This window comes from Sceloporus undulatus, chromosome 10 (assembly GCF_019175285.1).
Source record: "Sceloporus undulatus isolate JIND9_A2432 ecotype Alabama chromosome 10, SceUnd_v1.1, whole genome shotgun sequence".
Classification (NCBI taxonomy): domain Eukaryota; kingdom Metazoa; phylum Chordata; class Lepidosauria; order Squamata; family Phrynosomatidae; genus Sceloporus; species Sceloporus undulatus.
In genome coordinates this window covers 11,283,029-11,309,763 of record NC_056531.1, presented here as the reverse complement: position 1 = coordinate 11,309,763, position 26,735 = coordinate 11,283,029, and the positions used below count along the sequence as shown (strand labels likewise).

Here is a 26,735-nt window from a genome sequence, read left to right as displayed (position 1 = left end):
AACGGGTGGGCGGAGTTACCGCCAAAAAGTTTCAATATGTTGCAGAGTTAACTCTGCCCAGTGATTCCAGTAGGTTCCGAGCAGCACTGCGCAGGCGCAGTGAAACCCATTTGTATGATTCGCAGAGACCACGAAGAAGAATACACATTCGTAGATATACAAACCAGTGAGATCCTCCAACCACTGAAGATCACAGGACCTTAAAGAATATATAAACGTCAAGAGTAAATATTAAGTATCAAAAATTGACCCAATGCAACAGTTCAGTCTCCTGGGAAACTGCATTGCAAAACTGGAACAGCCAAGGAGCGTGTTCTCCTCTGGTTCACACAAAAGAATCTGAAATATGGTTGCCAGCAATAATAATAGCATTTTCTTATTGGTTTTTCTGTTTTGCCTCACATATACTTACTTACCAGTTATTGTCAAATACCTGAATATGAAAGAGAGAAACATCATAAATTAACGTGAAGTCGAAGGCTTTCACGGCCGGCATCCATAGTTTTTTGTGGGTTTTTGGGGCTATGTGGCTGTGTTCTGGAAGAGTTTATTCCTGACATTTCACCAGTGTCAGTGGCTGGCATCTTCAGAGAACTGGTTTGCCCTATTGGTGTTGGTTAGCCACCTTGAACATTAGACAGATGAAATAAAATCAGATGATGCTGCAAGCTTAAATAGTTGCCCTTTCTCCTTTGGTTTGTTCTGCCACTGGATCTGTCTTTGGATTTCCAAGGGGGTGGGCAAAGTGTGGTCCTCCAGAGGCCTCTCCACACTACACAATTATTGTGCTATGATTCTACTTTACCTGCCAGGGTTATGTCCTATGGGATTCTGACATTTGCACAGTAGAGGGGGGCATTTAGAATTCTTTGCCAGATAGTTCTAGTGCCTCCCCAAACTACAAACCCCAGGATCCCACAGGATGCAGCCATGACACTTAAAAAGCGGCATCACAGCACTATAACTATATAGTGTGAAAGGAGCCCAGATGTTGTTGGACTGCAACGCCCAGCATCCCTCATCATTGGCTATTCTGGCTAAGATTGTTGGGTGCTATGGTCTTGACAAAATCTCAACAACCACAACTTCTTCAGTCCTGTCTGGAGGGCAGGGTGGATGAAATTCCCTACCATACAACGTGACCCATTAGGAGAATCCCTCATAAGACCATGGGAATGGCTGCCTGACACATTTGTCCACTGTTTTTGAATCTGCAGCGGAAACAAAAAAAAAGTATACTTGTTCAGATTTTATAGTAACCAGTAGTGGAGAAAACCCAATGTAAAATACGAGAGGCTGTTACACAACTCTTGCTCTGTGATCAGCTTGTCAATCTCATTTCATATTGATGCATTCATTGGTGCAACCTGTGTCTTCCCCTCCTGTTTACGGTGTGTTTCGTAAAGACGGTTTTGCAACAACCGTACAAACCGTACAAACAAATAAAATTGACTTCCAACTGAAAACAAAAGCTGATTCAAGATTTGTTTTAACAGGCTGTGGCCTATACAGTTTAATGCTACTACAAGCAGCACAAGAACTCCGACGTTTGTTCTTAGATCAATGCAGTGTTCATTTATTATTTGTACTTACAAAAAGAAACTTCCCAAAAACCAACCCTCCCTTTTTAACTATCCCCCTCCCACAAATGCCTTGTACAAATAGTTAAAAATTAAAAACCAAATAACATTAATTTTGGTACAATTATTCAGTAACACAACTGTCATAATTAACAGGTTAAGTTTCATACAACCAGGTGACTTGGTAAGGGGGAAATTCTGGTTATTGGCCAAATAATTTTTTTTCATATTACAAGTTAGCAAATTCTAGTACAAAAATAGTCCATGTGATACAACAGCCTGCTTTCTTTTATTGTTATTCACAGTTAGAAGTCTGTTGGCGGCATATTCCCTAAGCAGTATATGGGACTCCTCCTTATGTAACCCAAATATATGACAGAGCCTCAATAAATCCTTAGTAACGAACCCTATAACAAGGGTTAATGTGATGTTCAGTTTATCGTCTGTGCTTTTTGTGGGATATCCAAAATCCAAGTGGCTCCCAAATAGTCCCTTTGATCACTGTCACTATGAGATCTGGAATCAAAAGGATCCCTGAAGGACATTTTCCAAAACTTTCCACAGTTGCCAAAGGCCACATCTGTAATGCTCAAATTTCACCTGGAAAAAAACCTCCAAACTCTATTCATCCCCTTATTCCACACATTCTTCTTGTGACCTTCTTTTTAAAAAACGAAACAAAACCAAACTGAATTTTGTTTGTTAGAACAACTCAGGGCCTGGTTCTTGTATTTTCCCTTCCCATCCAACTCTGACTATGGCCCTCCACTTCTGTCTTAATGCTTGTCGGCAATTTCCCCCCACAGGCCAGAGAAGATGCTACTTGTCTCTCAAGATGTCTAGTTGCTCTTGATATTCTGTGAAGAGCCGCTGGAAACGAAGGTTCTGGCCAATGACGGGAAGCAGTTCCTTAAGCAGATCTCGCTTTCGTAAGCCCTGTATAGAAACAAAAAGAAAACAATTCCTTAAACATTCATACACTGCCTCAGTCTGAGCCCGTGGGACTCTGTTTTAAGACCTAAATGGGGACTAGAAATTGTAAGTGATTTCACAAGTTCCTTCTCTCTGAAGAAGGGTTCAGATTTGAGAATGGCTACCCTACAGCATCACAGCCTCCTGGTGAAGCCAAAAGAAAAGCTGATGTATTATTATGCAGAAATTTTCCAGCAAAGCCTTAAGGAAGGCAAGCATGATCTCTGGCTCCACTGAATCTACCCCATACTTTTTGCACCACCTAGCAAAGGTAATCTAGGTAGCTTTTTGTCTCTCTAAGAGAAAGGAAAAGCTCAACAAATAATCATTGACAGTCTCCCTTGGAGCTAGGCAAGAAACTGGAAATAGACTGCTCCTTTGCTAGGAAGTGCACTTCAGGCTTACTTTGCATATTGCTGCCTACTGAAGCAAATGAGAGTAGCAACTCAACCAAGAATATTTCTCCACTGCAGGAAAAAAACAGTACTTACCACAACAGTTGATTCCCACTGACTTCCAGATGAGGAATGGACTGGACCTAATAAATCCTTGCATAATTCCCGCAATCGATATTCAAACCCTAATGAAGACACAAAGTGAAATCACATTCATAATCATCACATCCTTTGCACAATTCAGACAACAGAACTCAGTGGGGGTAGCAAAAGAAAGAAAAAGGTCTTGGCCAGAGGACATTGTAAGTTATAAAATGACTCTGTAAAGAATCAGGGCAAAAAGAAAATGGAGACCAGGGAATGAAAAGGTGAACAAGGTATCCATTCTAAGTTATTTCCTCACTGCTAGCCTAGTGACCCAGAGTCTGATCCAGCCATTAAGTACAACTTTTCAAACAGCAGGTGCCAGATTGGAGAGGGGCACGCTACCATCTCAATGCTTTACTTGTAGAAGGTCTCATGTTCAGTCCATGATACCACCATCCTAAATGGTAGCTGGTGCTGAAGAACATCTCTGCTTGAAACCCTGGACCTGCTGTTGTTCAAGACAATAATAGTAGACTAGATGGACAAATAGCCTAAATAGTACCTCATGTTTTATTCACCCATCCTATTTTAGCAGCTATGTTTCCATTTGATTTATATTTCAAACTGAGTTTAATTGCCTTGTTCACTGCATGATAGATTTTTTGACTTGAGCTAGATAAGTCAGTGTCAGAATTAATGCTGAAGATGTGTAGATGTATTAGTTTAACAGAATCCAGGACAGGATGACAAGAGTTTCTCAGGGCTCTTAAGTGAAGAGGACAAGAACCAGTTGCCTATAATAGCTGATGACTGGAGGACTACAAAAAACAACATAGAACTTTAGAGGAGAACGCCCAACCAAGTGCAATGAGAGAAGGCAGGGTGGAAATCTGAAAATTAAAAGGATACTTCCATGGAACATAAAAACACAAGGACCTCACCTTCATTAACTAGATACCGTGCATAGATAAGAAGCCAGTGGCGGTATTCATGACTTGATTGTAAAGCCAACGCAGCTGCCACCTGGCTCTCCAAGTACGCCAGAGTAGTTTCTTGCTGGACCAAGAGAGGCATAGAGAACAACTTTGCTGCTTGCCTTCCAGAACTGAAATAATGAACAAAGATAGGAACACTTGCAACAGTCAGGAAGCAAGTGGCTAAAAGGTAAGAGTCAGTGTATACACTTGTACATTTGTGGCTATATCGAGACTTGAAGGGCAAACCGTGAGCATCTGCATCCATGTGTTTAGCTTTTCTTCACCTGTTCCCACATGAGAGAAGCTTCCACCTGTGGTCTGTTGCTATGATTTTCTAATAAACCATCTTAAATCTAGGGCAGAAGCTTCTCATCAACTTTCTGGAAGCAAGAAGGAAGGAGCAGAGAAAAGGGTACAAGCCAGAGGCTGCATGCTTCCTTCTTCTGGTTCATTCTACCTATTTGGAAGGCAATCCATGTTTTGTTTTTACGTCTGAACCATAATTATCAATATAGTACCATCTGTGTGTACTGTGGTGTTTTTCAGTGAATGAGAGGACAGGTTTACAGGATAAAAACAGGCCTAAGGGAGACTAAGGGAGACAAAGAGAGACAGGAAGGAAATGAAGATGGGACAAAAGGAAGAATATGTGATTATTTCAGTTACACACACCCATTAGAGCAAGACTTTAAGATTAGAGTGTGGAACCTTTATCAATGTGTTTGTGTGCCTTATCCAACTTTCAGAAGCCCTTTGCAAGCAACCAGTTCAAATCTCCTGCAAGAGTGACCTAGTCTTCTCCCGAAAGAGTGACCTACAGGCCAAGAATGAGAAAGGAGAGCAAGGCTAGCATTAAAAAGTGATGCAACACTGAAGTTCTTACTTAGCTGTTTTCCCTTGGATTATGGCTAAAGGTCCCGAACACAGCATAGCCTCCTGGGATGGTAAACTGTTCCTGAAGTCTGCACATTGTGCTAGAGTCTCCTGTTTGTCAGAGATAAGGTTCCTGGAAAGACAATATATATATTGGAGCTAAATAAATGGGAAATGAGATGCAGTGTTTTGAAAATCAAAAGGGACGACAGACTGTTCCAGTGTCTCCTTTCCCAATCTGGTGAAAATTAGTAAACACCCAACCCTTGTAGACCTTTTGAAATCCATGGTACCAGGTTTCCTGGTGCAAGAACGCAAGCACAAGCTTCAAGCGACAGGGTAGTAAAATGGAGGGAAAGGCTTGCAAGTTAACCTTAACTCATGTAGAACCATTTTTACTCAACAAGTCACATTTTGTTGCAGGATTCTCATAGAATTAGACTTTCAATGTAGACATTTAGTGACATCACCACTGTAAGAGTTGAAAACAATGGCCTGTTACAGACTGCTAAAATAAAGCTGCTTCGGGTCTCTTTGGAGGTATGCTATTTAAATGATGCATGGGTCCTAAGAGTCCAGAGGTCACACCAAAGCCACACTCCATTCCTAAGCACTGGAGTGCAGCTTTGGTGCAGCTTCCGGATTCTTAGCATGCATGCATCATTTAAACAGCATACCTCCAAAGAGACCTGAAGCAGATTTATTTTGGCAGTCTGTAACAGGCCAATGTTTTCAAGCCACTTGCCACATACAAGGTTTTTTTAAACGGATCAAAAAATGGCTGAGACAAAAATCGAAACAACAAAATCTATTACTTTTGCTAACTGTACATTTTTTGTCCTAGCCAATGTAATGTGTATTGGAACAAAAAATGTCCAGTACCATTTTAGGGGGACCCAAAATGTCAAGAGGCAGGTGACCTATTCTGTTTGGAATATATCATAGGGCATTGGTATTCTCAGTAGGTTCAAGAAACAGAAGATGTGTAAAGTTAACTCCTCCAGTGCCGCCAACCCTTAATTTATCAGAATTCCCATGGGATCAGAATATAGCCCAAAACTCACTTAATTCAATTGCTTTATCTGTCAAATTCAGAGTCAAGGCTGCATTCTACAGTCCACTCATTCCAACATAAAAGCTCTGAAAGTCATGAGGACTGCTGCAGAGAAAAAGCGCTTCACAATAACGGCTATCATTTTAAATTAAGCCATCAAATAAAAGGTACTGGACAACTGATGTCTGAGCCATAGATCTGTTCCTATTTAGCATAATTTATACCAAAACAGACAAATCAAAGCTTCCCCCATGCAATACTTACCAGGAAGACAGAGATGGGCTAAAACAGTATGCTTTGCCATCGGACATGTTCATTATAGGGATGCCATGTTGTGTCAACAAGATCTGAGACACAGTGGTTTCGCTTCCTATGGATCAAATCATACCAAATATTTAGATTTCCTTGTGGTAAAAAGATGGTGGGGTCAATGAAGAGAAGTAATAGGCAGGTTTGCATGCAAATGGCCCTTGGCATTTGCAGGTGAAAGAACCCAGGTACCAAGACACAAAAAGCCATCTGCCTGGAAGAACTGCTGCTAACCAGAATTTTCAGTAGTGACCTAGATGGACCAATGGTTTTGACTCTGAGCTTGGAAACATTACTTTTATGGACTGCAATTCTCAAAACTTCCCAGGGATGTAGTTCAAAACAGTAATACCTCCAAGCTCACCTCCAAGCTATCGTCTGCCATATAAGGCAGTTTCATGTGCTATGTTTGTTAGGGTGCAAAGTCAATGAAAATACACGGTGCAAATATTCTTTGTCCTCCTCTGCAGTTTTCAGAAGAAAGAAAAGGTGGGAAGAGTGATGTGAAAATTTAGGAGGGATGAAATTATAAGACAATATCATCTGGATCCCCCTGCCTTAAAAGCTGTGAATGAGGCAGGCCAACAAAAGTCTCACAAAGAAGCACACTTCTGCAACAGAGAGTACTCCATACATGACAAACTTTGGCAACTAGATCACATGCCGGGGGGGGGGGGGGCAAGGAAAATAAGTACAGTATTCACATTGACTATTCATAATAGACTTTTACAACCAATATGTCTTTGCAGGAAAGGGAGAATTAGCCCCCCTTACCAATTTTCTCTGCTAGTAACATGTTAGAAGATTGGAGGAGCCTGGAAGAAAGTACCAGCATTGTGTGCAAAAGCCCCTTGAGAAAAGGCTCCTTGGAAACAATGAGCTGAACAGAGAAGCTAGTAGGAAGGATTGAACAGTGCAACTGAAATGCAGGTGGGAAGAATAGCAGAGAAGTGGCAGACCCTTGTATTTTGACTTTCAGCCACAGACACTGCTTGATATGTAGCACTTAGGCAGCAACAGCATTAAAAATTGCATTTACAATAGCATTTATATCATTACCTGCTAAAATCGTTTGCAGTGACTCATCTTTCACCACTACCGATCGTTTCTGAACATTCCTGAAAAGTAAACGAAACAGTGTCTAAGCGGTTTACAACTGTAAGCTAATTTGCCCCCAACAATCTGGGTACTCATTTTAGTGACCTCAGAAGGATGAAAGCATGAGTTGAGCTTGAGCCCTTTTGCTGGTCTTGAACTTGCAACCTTGTGGTTTTGAGTGAGTGGCTGCAGTACAGGCATTTAACCACTGCGCCACCAGGGCTCAGTTGCGCCACACAGACTCAAATGCCATCACTGCAGCATACTGTACTCTCCCTATGGGGGCCAAAATGTTAGTGACACTGTCACATCTTCCTACTTACCAGACAGAGAGGGTTGCTGCAGTTGTAAGAGCCATAACGTAGAACCCTGTGCAGTGCAAAGTAGAGATGGGTGAATGCAGAACAATGGGGGGAAGCAGGCGGCGCCCACAAGCCGAAAACACTGACAGGGTTCTCTTCTCACAAGCAACACTCACCACCTCGCTAGAAAAGACCAAGAGGAAAATCGCCTCAGAGGTTATGCTTATTTAAGACTAAACTTTAATAGTCTCCAGAGCAAACTACACACAATCAACAAATATATATTTAAAAAAAAAGCCCAAGGGGAAAAAAACCTAACTACTCTAAAATTAGCATTAACAAGAAATAAAAACAAATATAGCTCCATATATAGAATAGGGTAGCCTTGATTGTATGTTCCTGCATGGCAGAGGGTTAGACTAGATGGCCCTTGTGGTCTCTTCTATTTCTATGATTCTATGAAGCTTAAGCCAACATTATGCAAAAAGCATAAATAATTATCTCAACAGTCATGTTCCAATGCACCTTTGCTCAAGGGTGCGGACACTCATAGGCACACATACGGTACCCTAAATCTCTGTGTAAATGAGGGCTAAGACACCCTTGCAGCTTTGCTTTGGGCCTAAACCCACTGAATCAATTGTTGAACGCTTTTACAGCCCTACGATTCCAGACAATTAAAACCATTTACATTGAAGGCAGATATAAAAAGATCCCTAAGGAGCAGCGTTATTTGCATTTGTGGAAGACACCATACACTATATGCTACATTGTAGGATATATAAAACCCCAAGAGTTTCTGAAAATAAGTTTAGAACTTGTAGCTAACCAAAATGACCTGCAGAAAATAATTTACTTGTTAGCTAATACAGCTAAGTCTGTGATGTTCAACACTGCCAGATGCACTGTGAAAGCAGCTAAACGTAGATTAGATTTTGAGGATAAAGGCCTGCATAGGAATCTGCAATAAATAAATTATACTAATTTGAACGGATTCTGGAAACCTGTGATATGTTTTAGTATCAAAGATTTTTGTTATTCTAGTGTAAACATATTGCTTTATATGTTATAGAGTTAACTGACTGTAAAAGTTTTAAAAGGTTTTAATTATTTTTATTTTTTTAATTTTATGACTATAACCTGTATTTGGTTGTTAGGAATAAACTGTGTGAATGAGTCAATGTGTATGCAAATTTCACTCTGATTCAATGGGTCTACTTTAGTTGAGACGACTATGGCTATTTAGGACTTGAACTACAACTCTCATATGCCCCAGTGAGCTTTGCCATAAATTGAGGATTATGTAGTTTGTACTTGAAACACCGGGAAGACTCCTGATATAAACGTTATGTATAGTTATCTGAGCAGTTATGTTCCAGTGCACCCTTGCTCAAGTGTGAGGACTGCTGCACATACTTACCAGCTTCCTGCTGCTGAGAGAATGCGGCTGGTGAGCACCGTTTCCCATTCCTTTCCTTCTCGATTGCACTTTAACCTGCTAAGTTTTGAACCTCCCACTGCAGTGATTTCATTCTCCACTTCAATATACATGGAGGGATCTGAGCTTACCTGAAAAAGACAGTCAGTCAGTCATAACTGGTAACACAATAATCATAACCGGCAAACATTTGCAATATGAATAGAGTTCGGGAGGCTTGTGTCTTCAGAGATTTTTGTGCTATGGAGAAGAAAGTGAACCTCAGTGTACAGAAGATGAACGGCAAAGCCAGCCAAGATACTCCTCATCATTTCTTTCCATTTGAAGTTCAAAACATGGCTTGGGATCTAAAAGTCTGTTATTTCTAGTGCATGGGTACATTAGCCACATTTGCACTTAACATTTATTGTAGCTTGCTGTGAGCAAGCAGCTTGTTGGTGCAGAAAGCTTGTTTACTCCAGTTTAATTTCTCCCTTTGTGTGAGCAAGTGACATTCATCAGGAAGTTTTACTGAGACTTTTTAACCCAGTATTCTGGTTTGTCTTCCCAAACAATCCAGGAGCACAAGTCAGCAAAAACTACCTTTGAAAAAGAAATCAGGGAGATACAAAATACAAACCGTATTACGTATTGCAGTATGCTGCTTCTTCATAGCAAACCAAGAATCCTGTGATACTGCCAATGTCTGAACGCCAACCCGTAAAATCACACTAAAAACGTTCAGGACTCCGAAGGCAAGATTTTTGGAATGCCTAATCCTATGTTGTTGCTCTTTTCCTATAGGGCTCAACTCAAGCCTTTTCATGACCCACAGTGTCTTCACACATATATGGTACTTCATGTAATTACATAAGCAAAAGATTATGGATCACCATCCAGACATAGTAAGATAAGCAACAACAAGGGAGAAGAAAGAGTAATTAGGAATATGAGTACTGTATCAGAAAATGCAGTTGCATGTATCACCACCATCACCTTTATTTATATCGCACCTTTTTCCAGAATGGGGATTCATAACAGCTTTCATGTGTACTCAGATTTTCTTAGGGTTTGAACAAATCAGCATCTGTTTCATTTATTTTGGAGAGACACTGGGAATCTCTCTTTGAGCTTTGGCTTGACACCCAGTCCATTCACACAAGCCATGCCAACTACAGGCAGCCCGCCACATTCACTGGTTTACCTTTCATGGATTGGACAATTTGCGGATTTGATTAACATGTTCTCTCTAGGAATCTCTAGGCCCTCTAGCATGATTCTGTAGTCAACTTCCACTGGACGCTGACGTATTATCATGCTGGAGGACCTAAAGAAGCCTACAGAAGAGTTCTCTCGGGTTAAAAAGAAGTATTCAAGATTTTTATTTATATTCACATTTTTTCCACTTTTGCAGCCCTGTAAATGGGGTGATGGTGGTGACTGTATATAACCTCTTAAGCCCCAGGAAGAAATGTAAGCAACTGCACTGAAGTGCAACAGTTCTTCTCCACTCTGTCTAAGTTTAGTTTGATCATTCACTTACTTGCAACGCAAATGATTTCTGTGGGACCGGGGTTGGCAGTTTAAGTGCTAACGGTGCACTGTGGCAAGCACCATCCTTGTCTGAAGCCAATAGAGCTGGGGACTGAAAAATACACAAAAACTCACACATGTAGCTTAATGCAAAATGCCTACAACATTTCAGATGCAATGTGCATTATGGAAAAGGCATCTTCTCACCAACTGCTCTGGAAGAAGTACCGTATATACTTGACTATAAGTCGAGAAATTTATGCCCCAAAATTGCCTCTAAAATGTTGGGGTAGACTTAGAGAGGGGTCAACTGATCGGCAGTGCTTAGAAAGGTCCCCAAGCAAGCAAGCCTGCCACCCCAATCTCCCTTGAAGACCAATTCCTTCCCTGCTCCAGTCCGTTTCCCAAGCCTTGGCTTCCTAGTGCAAAAACTCCCCATTTCAAAGCACTCGCGTCTCTCTCTGCTCCCTTTTCTTAGCCTTGGCTTTCTAGCAGAAATACTCCCCATTTAAAAAAACTTACTTCTCTTTTGCTCTGTTTTGCAAGCCTTGGCTTCCAAAGGAAAAACTTTTCCATTTAAATCCAGTTTGCTCCGTTTTGCAAGCCTTGGCTTCCAAAGGAAAAACCTCTCCATTTAAATCCAGTTGCTTCTATTTATTTTTGCAAAACCTGACTTCCCAAAGAAAAACCTCTTCATTTAAATCCACTTGCTTCTCTTTTTGTTCCCTTTTGCAAAACCTGGCCTCAGGGAAAACCTCTCCATTTAAATCCAGTTGCTTCCTTTCTCAATCCAATGTTATAAGTAAACCTCTCCTCCAGTACCTGAGAGTTGACTGGGAGAGGTCCAGAGAAGGAGGGACGTAAGTGGTATTTCCCCCTTTCCATCCTTCTTTATAGAAATTTTACCCTCGACTTATCCACGGGTCATATCAAAATCCAGGATTTTGACCTTGAAACCTTCCCTCGACTTATACATGAGGTCGACTTATACATGAGTATATACGGTAATCCAGGGACACAGAAAGCAAAGACGACAGAAGCAGTCATCTGCTCCTGATCCATCTTGAGTTTTCAACTGGGTGCCAGTTAGAAAGGCAGAGTATTCATCTATCAAACACATTCCATCTCTCTCTTCCCATTTCCCTCCCCACTCTCACAACCAAGTTGTAGAATGTACCTCTGGTACACTGGACTCTTAAATGGTCGCACTTGCGGCACTCTTTCTTATTTTGTTTTCTAATGTCAAAATAAGGTAACTACAAGGTTAGTAATAAAAGAGGAGAGGAAGTAATCAGATGCAAAAGAAGAGCAAGATATTGTTAAATATAAAACTGGAGTGTTGCCAGGTGTTGGGGGCCTGAAGGGCCATAACCCTCATTGCATTCCCCTTTTATCCTTTTCAATTAAAAAACTGCATTGATTCAAAATTCACACATTCTCTAGTTAAAGGGGGGAATTTCACTGCATGTTTACATACCCTGGGTTGGTTTAATCCCAGGAAAGGCCTTTATTGAACAAGGAAATAAAATGAAATGCAATTCAGCCCACAGATCACATTTTCCACACCTTGGTGCAAAACAAATTATTGAGTGCCCCCCATCAAACTCAGTGTAAGTTGCACGCCCAAAAATTCTTTCCTAAATTCAACTGTGTGTTGTATTTTGTGCCTTCAAGTCATTTCTGACTTATGGTGCCTCAAAGGCCTTTGCCTTCCTCTCAGGCCAAGAGAATGGGACTTATCCAAGGTCACCCAGTAGGTTTCCATGGCTGAGGAAGGATTTGACCTCTGATATCCTGGAGTACTAATGCAACACAAAAGCCACTACACTACACTGGGACCTTCTCCATTGCTACTGTAAAACAAGCCATACGTGTGGCTTTTTCAATCTCATCTCCAAAAACATTTTATTGCATTCCATTATCTGCTTAATATACAGTACAATCTGAAGTGGGAGCCATGTTGCAATTAGAGATTGAAGGTGAAGCTGCCTCTTAAAAAGTTGACCAAATATGCCTCTAAAACATACTTTGTATTTTCAATTGGAACAAATGAAACAAACAAGAAGCCGCCATTCTGGCACTCCTGGATTACAAAACAAGGGTGGGAATCACATGCCCCGCCTGATGCTGTTGGACTGGGATTCTCAACACTCCTTAGGACTGCATATGGTGGCTAGGACTGTTGGGACCTGGTCCAACAACATCTGGAAGGATGCATGATTTCCACTGCAATTATACAAGAACCCACAATAGCACAAAAGGGATCACAAGTAACCTTAGTTACCTGAACGGTTAGAGTGACAGGCATGAGCCTAGAATCCTTTCGAGGCCTGCCTTTTTTCTTCTTTTCTACTTCAAGTTCCAATTTACGCTTAGATAGTGACATAGGCTTAGCTGGGACCTTTTCCTCACTGTCGCTGCTGCTTTCTAGGAGATCCCTGGGTTTATTGTCCCTAATCGAGTTCTGCTCCTTTAGTCTGCACGAGAAACAAACAACAATTAGTTGCACAATTTGCTTCAGGTTTCTGAAGCTTCCCAAATTAGCCCATTGTCTATTTTTTTAGATAAGCATCAGACAGATAAGATCATGTTCATAGTTCAGTTTAGGACAGTGTAGGGCTGGAAGGAAACTGCACTTTGTATGGGCTGAAGTCCCAAGACACGGCTGAGGCCAGAGCCATCCCTACCGTTAGTTAGAGCGAAGTGGTTGCTTTAAGCAGAAGATGCAGGGATGTGGCAAGAAGCTGTTCAAGGAAAGAGCTGTGTGCCATGCAATTGCCAGTCTAGTCAATGGGAAGCATGGAATAGGAAGGAGGGCACCAAATCGTTTCAGGCAAGAAAAATTGGGGGGAACCATAGCTGAGGAAAATTCATTAAAACATTTAACACAGCCTCACTGGTATGTGTGAAACAAGTGGGTTGTATCACAGTTATCAAGTAGACATTTAACATAGCCTCACTGGTACGCTGAGCCTCCCTTATCTGGAATTCCAAAATACTCCAAGAACCAAAACTTTTTATGGGTGCTGAGATAGTGACACCTTTGCTTTCTGACAGTTCAATACACACAAACACAATGCACAAAATTATTAAAAAGCTTCTATAACATTACCTTCAGGTGCTCTTGGCCCTGCTGTTGCCCCTGGAAGGCCAAATGGCTGCTGTAGCCAGGAGAGCCTTTGCCCAGTTTCTGCTGGTGTGCCAGCAGCACCCCTTCCTAGTGAGGGCAGATCTGGCTACAGTGACTCTTGCCTTAACTACTTTCTGAATAGACTGTGGTAATACACTCTACATGGGACTCCCTTGGAAAAGTGTTCAAAAACTACAACTAGGGCAAAATCCAGCAGCCAGATTTGGCAGCTGTGCATTTTAGAGACCATCTGACATCACAAGAACTGCACCGGCTTCCAAGCTCAATTCAAGGTCCTGGTTTTGGCCTACAAAGCTCAGAACAGCTTGGGGCCAGGATATCTAAAAGATGGATCTCCCCCCATATGAACCTGCTCCAAATTTGAAAGCATCAATGCACATCCTTTTGTCTATCTCCCCATACTATGGGGCTGGGTTGGTGGGTACGCATGGCAAGGCTGTCTCTGTAGCAGCCTCCTGACTGTGGAACTCTCCCCCTAGGAAAATCAGACTGGCTCCATCTCTTTCAAGTTTTTATGTCTGTTTTCCAAAGTTTTTTATTCATACATTAAATGTTTTAATTGGCAACATTTCCAAGGCATGCTCCTCCTCTGCATTCTCCTCGATTAAAATAACTGCACACCTATGTGGAATGGGATATGTGTTTCACAAACACTACCCATTCCCCCCCGACTCACAGCACAACAAACTAGATTTCAGAGTGGAGGGAAGTTTCAGATATTCTGTGTGAGGAGAGGACAAAACTGGCATTTCACAAATTAATATCTATTAGTCTTCCTCAAGAGCTGGAAAAATAAAGCCTGTTGGCACACAGCTCCCCAAAACCCAAAAGTGGCAATCAATATTCTGGCCATATCTCATGTCACTTTTTTCTTTTGTTTCTCTTTCTGTAACTGTTTGAACACTTTCATCTATAATCCTATTGGATTTTTCTTTCTGTTTGCAGGGCATGTGATTTTGCATTCTTCCCTGACAATGTCTCTGGTTTTGGTCCAGAGTTCTTCTGGGTCCCAGTCTATAGCACTTACTCTTACTCTTAAACCTCTGGTCTTTAACTTCTATAGGGACATTCTTCCAAGTTTTATTTTGGCAAAATTATTGATTTATTGTTCATCTTAAGTTTTAATCTAATTTTTGGTGCTACCAGTTGTGGTCTGTACTGTACTATAATCAGCTCCAGCCTTGTTTTTGTAGAAAGAATGAGCTTCTCCATCTTCCGCTTCCAATTATGTAGTCTATTTGATTTCTTTATTGGCTTCCAATAGACATCCATGAATACAGTCGTCGCTTTTGTTGTTTGAAGAATGTGTTTGCAATGAACAAATTGTTGGCCTCATAATATTTGGTAAACTGTGCTCCTTCTTTTAAGGTCCTGCAGGGAGACAATGCAGCATGCACCGCTACCTGGTATCTTTTTAGCTGGAAATGCAAAAGACTGAACTTTGGAACCTCTGCATAGAAAACACATTGTTTTTCTACATTCTGTGATTAACTGCTTGACTTGTGGCTATTAGGTCCACTGCAGCTATTTTTAATCCCATGTGCCTTCTTCCACCTGTGCCGCTTGTTCCTTACCTGTCTATGGCAATCTGATTTGTGTGTACAATAGCAGAAGTCCCTGAGGTGGCTTTGGATCGCTCCGTAAATCTAGAATCAAACGCTTTCATCGGCTCTATCTTGGAAGAAGCCGTCAGCACAGAGGGCGATGACGTAGGAGGAGCAGCTGAAGCCGAGGTAGCATTTACACTGTAAAAAGATGGGGGAGGAAGAATTTGAGTTTTTAAAAAACACATGGGGAAAGCTGTACAGGCTAACTAAGTGCTTCAAACCAAGCTCTCAAGGTGTGGAAGACTGCAACATTAATCCTTGTGCCATCTTCCCACACCATACTTCCCCAACCTACCATCTAGTAACAAGGAGCATATTGGCTGTGAATACAGACACTGCTTTTTGGACAGTCATGGCTTGTAGGGATGTGATTATATGATGTGTAAATTGACACTTCCCACACCAAGGGCACCCTTTGGCCACTTGCTGTCAAACTGAAGCTAGATGGTCCCCATCCAACTTTCTCCTTAAAAAATTGTTCCCTGACTTGTGAGATCCCTGTTAAAGTGAAGATCATTAATTGATGGCAGAAGTCTTTGCCTTCATGTCCCACTGCTCAGTGATCCTTAGAATTCAGTAGAAAGGGAGAGAAGGTTAAAACCTCTCCATCTCCGTGTGCTGAGATACACATATGTTTATGTGTCCCCCCCCCAATGACACATGTCCCCACTATTGGTCACAAAGGCTGTAAACGCTGGTGAAATTACATATAAGCTAACCCATATATTCACAGAGCAATTAAATGCGGACTTACAAAGTGACAAGCTAAAAAAATTAAACACAAATGTGCACACACACCTTTAGAATGAATTCATAACTAATTAAATATGGGACACTAGTGTTCAAAATTTACTGAGAAAGAAATAGTCTGAAGTCACATGATGTAGACATCTTACTCAAATTATCAGTTGTCTTTAAAGTGCCTGTATGGGATTTGATTTACTTACTACTGTAAGTAACGAGAATGATGTCACCATAAAGTGGGTATCTTTTACTCAAGTGTTTCACTCTGAGAATCTCTTGGACTCTTATAATAAATAATTCCTTTGAACGTAAGATTATTCTGAAACTTTCTGTTTTCAGATTAGCAACGGTAGAAAATCTGGCTAGTTCCTCCACTTGACACTCAGAACTGACTGCCGGAGGTATTGTTTTAATACCTATGTATACCGAAAAGTTTAATGTTATCTGGATCCGGCTGGTAGGCTGTATATGACTGACAGTATCAATATATAACTGTTTTAATGAATTGATTATTGTTAGCCTTACAGAAATGAACATCTTTAGATTTTTATATGCAGTTTGAAAAAGAATGGGTACTAGACTGTTTTATTGTAGTGATATTTTATTATTTAGTGATATTTTATTGTGCCATAATCATATTGTGGTTATGCAAGTGTAAGGATTATTTCCAGTGTTGTGCAAAGAGGTATGTGATCTTACAGGGCACCTCTTCAGATGCTAATGCGCATTAGTTCCCTTATTTCAAAATAAGGTAGGCCAGTCCTACTCCGTCTGCTGAATAGATTCTGGACTTCTGCCTCAAAATCCTACCCTAGCTGTGTGTCTGAAGCAATGTGGGACTATATGAACTTTTTTCATGATAGTTCTTAACTGACACATGTTGGGCAGGACAGGGTGGACAGGGATGAAATCCCAAAAGTCAGAACATGAAATCCCTTGCTCGATACTGACCCATCTTTGTTGGCTGCATCTTCAGCTGGTTTAACACTGACTGCCACAGGTTCTAAGGCAGGCTTAGATGTGCCAAGGGAATTGGTTGCATTGTAATCTAAAGACATGAGCTGATTCGTTTGGGAAGCTGACATCATTGAGCCTGCTAAGGATCCAGATATTGGGATACTATTGAAAAAAGCTGTTGAAAAATCCCTATTTAAAGGGAAGGGAAGGAAAAAGAGAGAACAGTCAAGAAAAATGTTATTTTTTTTTTAAATGTCGTGACTACATGCATGCTTATATGATCAAAAACACAGACTTTACACACAAGGTTACAGGTTTAGAAGAAAAGGTGAGAGCTTCCCCTATGAGATTTTCTTTAGCAATTTTTCCACTGCATTCTCTCTTCCCAAGTCAGCCTTAGTCATACTAAAAGGTACTTCCTAGTGCTGTCCATGGAAATGCACCTTGTATTTACTCTTTGGAGGAGTATATGCAGTCAGAGATGAGCAAACCAACCCACATGGGACTTGCAGCATCTTTTAACAACAAAAGTAGAGAAGTGTATGTCCTTCTTATCTTCATTGTGCAGCAATTTCAATGTAAAATGAATTTCAAAGAGAGTGAGGGGCTACCAATTCAGAGAGGTAACTTGTCGTTCCCCAGGCAGCTTCATATTCAAGGAATTGCAGCCATCCCATCATCAACAACACTTAAATTCCTAATGGTGTTGCACTTTCAACACTCCAACAAATCATTACTCGACATGTTGCTCACCAGGTAACCTCAGGACAGTCACAATCTCTTCACATCACCTGCCTCATAGGGTTATGGAGAGGATAAAACAATGATAGGATTAAAAAGCAAAATGCAAATTTAACTAAGAAATGGTTTCCAGGTAGCGGTATCATCAGTCCATTGGATGGAACTTTTCACATGTTTGTGTGGCCACAGTTACCATGCAGTCAGTCATTTAGTGGGGTCTGAAAGCGCTGCCAGACTGTGCAGCTGATCTTTCACTGAACTTGTAATCTCACCTGACCAACACAAATGTTCTTCCAGATCATTTTCCAGATCAGACTCTCACAAGCATTATCTGGGTTCAATCAATTTAGTCCATAAACATATTCAGATGATGAGCAGCTCTTGCGGTAGAACAAACAGAAGAGAAGTCTGTATGTCATCTGCATACTCACACCCTACCCGGCAGTTTATCAGTATATGGCACTAGGGAGAGAATGGAATCTTATAGCACCTCACAAACAATGGGATTCCAGATTCCATAATATTCCACGAGTATTGGAATATTCTATTGAAACATAGGAGCCTATGGCTTCCCAAAGGAAGGAGACATGCTGGATTCCAAGGAAACATCTTCTCTGAATTGCAAATGGACATTAAACTTCCTCGACACTGAAAATCTCCCAGTGACCACATGGTCAAAGGGGTATGGTGCAGTCTGCAGATAGCTCTCCCTACCTTCTGAACTAAGACCAGAAACAGAAAATGCAGGCCTATGACTAACATTTTCAATTTCTTTCTCCTGTTTGCCTGATGAAGAAGCCAGTGTGACTTCAAAAGCTTGCAACATGTAATTGTGCATTTGGGTTGGCCCAATAAAGGTATCATTGTTTGGATGTTATTGGATTTGCTCTATGGCCATCATGGCTACCCCTAGATGTTTTTTAGATTCTAAGAGTTGGCTGAGGTGCTATGTACAACATTAAATTCTTCACTGTATGTTCATGTTTCATGTTCAATGAGAGTTATTTAGTTATGTGTCTTTCATCCAATGTGTTCAAGTCGATGTACATGTTCTCATTTCATCCTCACAACAATACTATGAGGTAGGTTTGTAGGTTAGAATGTGACTGGCTCAATGTCACCCCAGGGAGCTTCATGGCTGAGTTAGAACCAAAACCTGGATCTTACAAACCTAACCAACTACTACAGCACACTGGCTTCCCAGTTACTTTCAACTTAAATAAACCCATCCTCTATTTCTCTGAAGAATTCACTGCCATATCCAGTCTCAAACACTACCCCCTGCACTGCGTTATACAATAATATATTGCTTTACTGCAGAATCTGAAGAAATCTGTTTGGAATAAGGTTTCAAAACAAGTTATAAATATTTTGAAAAAAAGGTGGATGGTAGGAAGAAGGGATTTTTTAAGCATATGAGTTGGGAAGATAATGAGATAGATGTGGAAAAAACAACAAAACCTCAGCGTTATGTACCCAGTGTCCAGCTGAGCTATACAAAGAGGTGTGATCCTTCTCCGACCATCTGCTGTCCGGGTCTCAACTTGTTTCTTTAGAAGATTCTGTCAGAGGAAAGGTGGTTATTGGAACTTCTGTTTTATAAATTCTATAAAGGTATATCAGGCTATATCAAAAGTCCATACATTAGCTTCTTGGAAAGGATGACTTGTCTGTCTTGTGGTGTAAAACTGTCTTGCAAAACTCAATACTGATGAAGATGAACAACAATAACAATGGTCCTCAAAATAAGCACTTGGGCTTCTAAAGTTGTACTTCCAAAGGCTTCTAATACGACAGGCCATGGTCCTTGAGCTGAATGTTGTCTTAACAGAAGAGAAAGCAACAAAGCAGGATCTTGCTAACAGGAGGCCAAGGCAGTTTCCTGGAACTTTCTGAAATCTTAACTTCATCAACTAGACATACAATTTTCTACAGCTCATCCTTGTATGTAAAAAGGGACAAGTGTCAATGAGGCACAATTTTAATCTTTCACATCAAAAAATCATTTAAAAAAAATTACACCCAAACCCCTTAATTGTTTACATAAAAAAGGGGGTGCTGGGGATTCCTCCTCTGTTCTCTTTACTTCTCCTCTTGAAAAGATACTTAGACAAGTTATGACAGTAACTCTACTGTAATTTAGTTTTTACCTCTTTTGCAGTATGGTTTTATTCATATTTGTTTTCTCTTCTCCTATTTGCTTTTTTCTTATTTCCTCAGTTGTATTACAATATATGCACTAGTACATGATTCCTTTTTAGCTAAGGGCCCGAACAGACAGGCCAAAATAAAGCTGCTTCAGGTCACTTTGGAAGTATGCTGTTTAAATGATGCATGCGTCCTAAGAGGCTGGAAGCCGCGCCAAAGCCATGCTCCAGACCTAAGGACTGGAGCACAGCTTTGGCGCAGCTTCTGGACTCTTAAGATGCATGTGTCATTTAAACAGCATACCTCCAAAGTGGCCCAAAACAGCTTTCTTTTGGCCTGTCTGTTTGGGCCCTAAGTCATTCACAAGCTTTGTACATGAAGGGTCTTATAATATCTACCTTCCTAATGTCCTCCAAGCTTTCTCCATTCACCATGCTTGCCACTTTCGGAGGCGGTGTTGCTGCTGCTGAACCAGTGGTCTCTCTTGCTGCTTCGTTCTTCTTTTCCACTTGCTGCTGCCTTTGCTGGTACTTTAGCATCTCTGGGTTCTCAATAATAGCAGTAGACAGATGTGCCTCAGTCATTATAGCCAAGCTTTTCCCATAGGTAGACTGATGGATGTTGCTCTGAAAGGTATAAAAAGTTTTAACAGTAAATGTCTGTTTAAAACAGCAGTGCTTGATAAAAACTGACAGTAAACTGAGGCACAGACTGAATTATCCCAATAATGCAAGGCATACTGGTTCATCAGTTACCTTTGACTTTTTTCCCTCTGTCAACCCTGTTGGCTTTCATCATTATTTATTAATAAATGGCAATGGTTATGCTTTCCAAGGACTCTAACAAAGGTCCTTCCTCATTCTAAAGATCCTCTTTAATGAAGATGTCATGCATAGAAACTAGGGATCTTCAAGGTGCAAAACATGTGTAGCATCCCTGAGATATGGACCTTTGTAGCCAACTGCAGGTGACGGTATGAATGAGAGGTGGACCTGCACAAGCGTCCTATTATAAAGAAACATGCCTCATGTTCCTGGGCATGATTCAAACTGTCAAACTGGCAATATAGCCCCTGAATAACCAAAAGCATTCTGCCATTCTAAAGTAACAAGCCAGTTCAAAATATCACTGTACCTTCTCCTCCTCACTCAGTGGATCACCAAGCTCATCCTGGGAAAAATCCAAAAAGGCCACTGACCCATCCATGGAGCATACCAGTATGCCAAGCCCATTCAAGGTCCTGAAGTACAAGAAGTCAAAGATCTTGATCAATACATTCCATACAATGGAAATAACAACTGGAAGGTTGAAGAATATTTGACAGACTGGCCAACCCAAAGCTTGTTTAGGTTTTCAGATCCATTAAGAAGCAAAAACGTCTAACGCCAGTAAGGTTCAACAATATAAATAAGAATTATTCAAGGCTACGTTGGAAAAGTTGCCAAGAAATTGGTACTTATATTCATATGTGGTGGAGCTGTAGATCTGTAAAGAAATTTTGGTAATTTGGTATTTAAAGAGATAAAAGAAACAACAGAAATTGACTTAGAATTTTGTCTAAAGACATAATTATCTATATATGATACAATTATCTATATATGATATGATCAACTGCACCCAGGCTATGAAGGAGTTAATTACAAATCTGTTAACAGCAGCAAGATTAATTATAGCAAAAAAGTGGAAAGATCAGGGAGATCTACAAATACAAGATTGGTATAAAGCGATATGGCAAATAGCAATTAATGATAGGTTAACTTGTGGAATTGTGGTAAAAAAAGGAATAATGAAGGGAAACAATTTTGAAGCAATATAGAAAATATTTGTACAAAAGGTTGTAGTAAAAGAGGGATATGCTTTACCTCCACAGGAAAAGTTACAATTTTGGAGGGTAGAGTAATATGAAGATAACAGGCTCAAGTGATGGGGAGCACTTGGGGAATGGGAGGGGGAAAATTAATTACTGATAAATTAATAGTATTATACCTTTGTGGAATGATGAACAGCATATGATGAAAAGAAGACAAGAAGAAGAATGAAGATATTAATAATCATTTTATGTGTGTTTTTTAAAAATTACCGGTTTAGTTCATTTTAACATGGTTTAATATGAACAAGATTTAGATACGGTAATAAAGAACGGATAATTAATGTGATATACCATATATATGTGGAATATTATGTAAAGGTTTTCTTATGTTATTGTATGTAGGTTATAATACGTACTAATAAAGATTTTTTTAAAAAAGAAATAATAATTTAAAAAAAGAACTCTAAAATCTTCTGGAGAGGCCCTTTTCTCTATCCCAGGTTCATTTGGTGAAAACAAAGGACAGGGCCTTCTTGGTGGCTGCTCCAGGGCTTTTGAACTCCCTAGGGCAGTGATGGCGAACCTATGGCAGGCGTGGCAGAGGTGGCACTCAGAGCCCTCTCTGTGGGCACATGTGCCATCACCCCAGCACAGAGTTTGCCAGATTTTGTTACTAGAAAGCCAGAGGGACATGGCACTTTGCAATAAATAAGTGGGTTTTGGGTTGCAGTTTGGGCACTCGGCCTCTAAAAGGTTCACCATCACTGCCCTAGAGAAGCCAGGATGGTTTCCACTTTGCTCTGCTTCTATCCGCACATTCAAACATTCTTACGCCATCAGGCTTTTAGAAACTGACTAGGATGGCCTTTGAACGGTGTGCTGTGCTGTTTTTATGCTTTGCACATAGCCTTTCGTTGAATCTTCATGGCTTCAGTTTCATAAATGGATTAACTGTCTTTTAAATAACTTTTACATTTATACATCAATCGACACTTCTGTACTGTTTTTAATCTGCACTGTTTTTAAATGTGTTGCTCACCAGTTTACAACCACCAGTTTCTTCTTCGCAGTAGGCCTATTGGTAATGCTTCCACACCAGCAGAGGGAGTAACTGGCAAGAGGACCAAGGCCACACTCCTTCCACTGCACTTGAAGAACCACAGTGCCAATGCATGGCAGGGGGGTGTTATTGCACAATGGTAGGCATCTACAGCAGAGGTTTTCAAAACTGACTTTTACAATTGCTGGAAGTCTCTTCACCATCTACTTTTTTGTCTACAAAGCAAGGCACGTACATCTCCTGTTGTAATAACAGCCGTCCTGCCTTTCTAATACAATGGATATGCCTGTCTTGCAAGCAAATTTCTGTAAACTAATGTGTAATGCTAAAGAGTTGCCGTACCTTGGATCAAACATTAACTAGAACGGAGATTGCAGTCAAGAAGTATGAAGATTAGGAATGGGAAGGGCAACCATGAAAAAACTAGCTAAGATCCTAAAGTGTAAAGACAGACAACTGAGCCCTAAAGAAAGTTTTGTCCAAGCCAGTGTATTCCCCCATCACCATGTACAGATTGAGAGTCCGTTCTTCATATACTTAAAAGAATTGTGTGTATATACTTTGCGAATTACACCTGATTCCTTCTAGTGTGTTGCCATCTTCTGAAACGTTATCTTTTCAGAGTAATGTTTAAAGTGTTTTTCCACTTAAATGGTTCGCTTTGCCACACTAAATACTCAGATCACCGTTTTCAAGGATTTAACCACCCTAGAATTACTATATTTCTTAATCTTGTTTGTTGCAGAAATGTAGATATTTACATCCCTTTGATTGAAGCAACATGGCAATTTGTAGAAAATTACTGTAAAAATCTAAAATGGTCACATATTAAAAAATGGAATGGTATGATGAAATTGGTATGGATCACTGAAAGCCATTGAAGGCTTTTAATTTAGAAAGGCTGAAAGAAGAGGTAGCTTTGAGACTAAATTTGTATCAGGTCTATTGAGAAGTTTTTAGTTCTTTTCATGCCATGAAGATATCTTGAATAATGATAACATCAAAATAATTATGAAACTTAAATGCTATATGAATATGGACAGGAATTTTATGTTTGTGTTCAATACCTTAGAGAAAGTACAAGGTACAATCACATCAAAAACAGTAGCACTCCAAGTTGTACAATATTTGCCTTGCAGAAAAGGATATGTGTGTGTCATACACGTATATACATATTGTGCAAATTTGTGGTTTTCCTTAATTTGTAAAGAAATAAAGCCTATTTTCTTATACTTTGAAAAAATGGTATGTATAACCAGCACTGCTTGAAGGGCATGTGTATTGCAAACACTTGCATTTTCTTGTATTTTGTGAAATAAAAAAGTAAAATAGTTTAAATAACGCCTGTACTGCAGCCACTAACTCACAAACCATAAGGTTGCGAGTTCAATACCAGCAAAATGGTTCAAGTTCGACTCAGGCTTGCATCTTTCCATAGGTCGCTAAAATGAGCCCCCACATTGTTGGGGGCAATTGCCTTACAGTTGTAAACTGCTTGGGGACTGCTTAGGCGGTATGAAGCAGTATATAAATGAAGCTGCTATTGAGAGCTGGACACTGAAGAAAGCAGACCGAAAGAAAATGAACTCATTTCAGATGTGGCGCTGGAGAAGAGTGCTGAGGCTACTGTGGACAGCCAAAAACACAAACAAATGGGTCCTTGATCAGATCAAACCTGAATTCTCCCTGGAAGTTAAGATGAGGACATTGAGGCTGTCATACTTTGGCCACATCATGAGAAGGGCAGGACTTATTAGCAAAGACAAAGAGAGGAAGATCTCACTCCAGATGGATGGACTCAGTCAGGAAGGTTATGGACCTGAATTTATAGGACCTAAGCAGAGCAGTGGAGGAAAATGGGGTCTTGGAGATGTTCATCCACAGGGTCGCCACCAGTCAGGGATAACCCAAGGGCAGTTAACACACACACACACACACAATGTGTAATGCTTATCTTTACCCTCTGGGCAAGTTCTGTATTAATCTGGATTCTTTATATTAACTTGAGGATAGAAAGTGACAAATATCCCGTCTTGCATTGGAATGAGAAAAAGAAAACACCCTCTCCCCTTTCAGAACTAGCAACAGCATCAAAACCAGCACAATCCCATTGTTATTTTTATTATTAAGCTTTATTTATATAGTGCTGTAAATTTACACAGTGCTGTACATACAATCTTTTTAGTTAGAAATTAAATTATACCATGAAAGTCACAGCGTACGCCAGGCTCAGCAACTATGAAGGCCCCCTTAATTGTTAAATTTTAAAAAGAACAAATTAATAGACTGTACTACCACTGTATTATGGAAGCCCCAAGCCCTAGGTAGGCGGCCTGTTAAATCAAATATTATAGAATGCCATACAAACTGTTAAGTGACCACAAGCAAACCGCTCAATGAAGGCAACATAAAATAAAAAATGACAGGGTGAGTGAATGGAAAATTACATTCAGTAGGTGAACAACTACTAAGCACGTTTTTACACAAATAATATATTAGGGTAAAATCAAAGTCATCTTACCATGAGATGTCCATAATCGACTTGTCAAACAGCTCATGTATAACAACCAAAGGCCTTTTCAGACACGTAAGCTAAAAACAAAAGTTTCAGATTGATGACAGTCACAGGTTAGCTTCAAACCCCACTCCTTTTAAGTTTTAACAGCAGGTGGAAAACCAGCCCATGACTAAGGCTTGCTAGCTGTATGTCCAACGGTAAAAAAAAACCTAGAAAAGGGAGGTATATTTAAGGCACTGCAGCAACTAGGCCACACTAGTGGCAAGGTAATCTTTTGGCAAATGCAGAACTCTTTCATCGGTGACTTCTTTCCAATCACCCAAACCAACAGTCTTAAAATGAGAACAGTCAGTTGATAAAGCTCTTGAATTTCAATAAATCTTACAGATCAATACTTTTGCCCAGATTGGAGGCTAAATTAAATCTGGGAGACAGGTATGTAAAGCAGAAGGAAAAACTATAATGCACAGGTTTTCCATCACGTTATTGTTTTTCTTTTCTTTTACAAAAACAAATTGCATCATTTACACACACTGTGGCACATAAGGGGAGGAGGTCAAAGGCTCATACTTGGGGTTTGAAATACCTCCCCTCTCCACATATACACACACAGTTTACTATTAACATCCAAATTCAAGAAACTAGATTCACTGTAATTGAAGTTAGCTCAAACAAACCAGGACATCCAACCACAGAGACAGCATAAGGCTTGAGGCAGACTGCTAAACCATAACGCAATATCCAATCAACTGAACATGATCCCATCAAAAGGAGACTCTGGATCTACAGCAAACTATATATTTCTACCTTTACCCAATCCTGGATTACACCCACAAGAATATTTGCTTGCTTGCTTACTTCTTATTATTATTACTATTATCACTGTCAGAACAGAACACATATTTACCCAGACAGAAAGAGAACGGTCTTTACTTCCAACTGCACAACAACAATAAGGACAGGTAGGCTTTGTTGAACTTCCATTCTTTTGCTTCTTTTTGAAGATTTTTGGATTGAATTTCTAAGAATGACAAAAAGATCCCCGTAAAACTCATGAATACCTTAATGCACTGGATTTTTTTAAAATAAGCTTTACAGTGTTTGTATTCTGAAGTATTTTCCATCCCAATGAGAATTTCAATATACCAGGATATAAAATGTCCCCCAACCTCAGGAATGTTGTGTATTCAGGTACCAAAGTGTTTCACTCAGGTCAGAAAATGCAAGTGGAATAAAATTAACATAAAATTAAATGCATGGTATTCAGATTGTGGATATATATATGAACAGGTTGCTTACCTGTAACGGTGTTTCTTCGAGTGGTCATCTGCGAATACATACAAATGGGTTTCACTGCGCCTGCGCAGTGCTGCTCGGAACCTACTGGAATCACTGTGCAGAG

At 40.2% G+C, this 26,735-nt stretch overlaps 1 protein-coding gene across 2 annotated transcripts in view; it reads right to left on the bottom strand.

Annotated features, from left to right (window-relative positions):
* Positions 1-1,548: 1,548 nt before the first annotated feature.
* LOC121916639 (protein HIRA) overlaps positions 1,549-26,735 on the bottom strand; it is a 66,036-nt gene continuing 40,849 nt past the window's right edge. Inside the window, exons 9-25 of one of the 2 annotated variants that reach the window (XM_042441939.1) lie at positions 26,241-26,354; positions 25,337-25,407; positions 21,080-21,185; positions 20,344-20,571; positions 19,274-19,359; positions 17,051-17,245; positions 15,323-15,493; positions 12,882-13,074; positions 10,608-10,709; positions 9,068-9,216; positions 7,669-7,830; positions 7,307-7,365; positions 6,203-6,308; positions 4,895-5,017; positions 3,976-4,139; positions 3,044-3,132; positions 1,549-2,516 (exon numbers count right to left, since the gene is read on the bottom strand). In XM_042441939.1, the coding sequence (XP_042297873.1) occupies positions 2,400-2,516; positions 3,044-3,132; positions 3,976-4,139; positions 4,895-5,017; positions 6,203-6,308; positions 7,307-7,365; positions 7,669-7,830; positions 9,068-9,216; positions 10,608-10,709; positions 12,882-13,074; positions 15,323-15,493; positions 17,051-17,245; positions 19,274-19,359; positions 20,344-20,571; positions 21,080-21,185; positions 25,337-25,407; positions 26,241-26,354 (2,235 nt within the window). In that variant the 3' untranslated portion in view covers positions 1,549-2,399. The remainder of the gene's footprint in view (positions 2,517-3,043; positions 3,133-3,975; positions 4,140-4,894; positions 5,018-6,202; positions 6,309-7,306; positions 7,366-7,668; positions 7,831-9,067; positions 9,217-10,607; positions 10,710-12,881; positions 13,075-15,322; positions 15,494-17,050; positions 17,246-19,273; positions 19,360-20,343; positions 20,572-21,079; positions 21,186-25,336; positions 25,408-26,240; positions 26,355-26,735) is intronic. The other variant, XM_042441940.1, reaches the window with a different exon arrangement.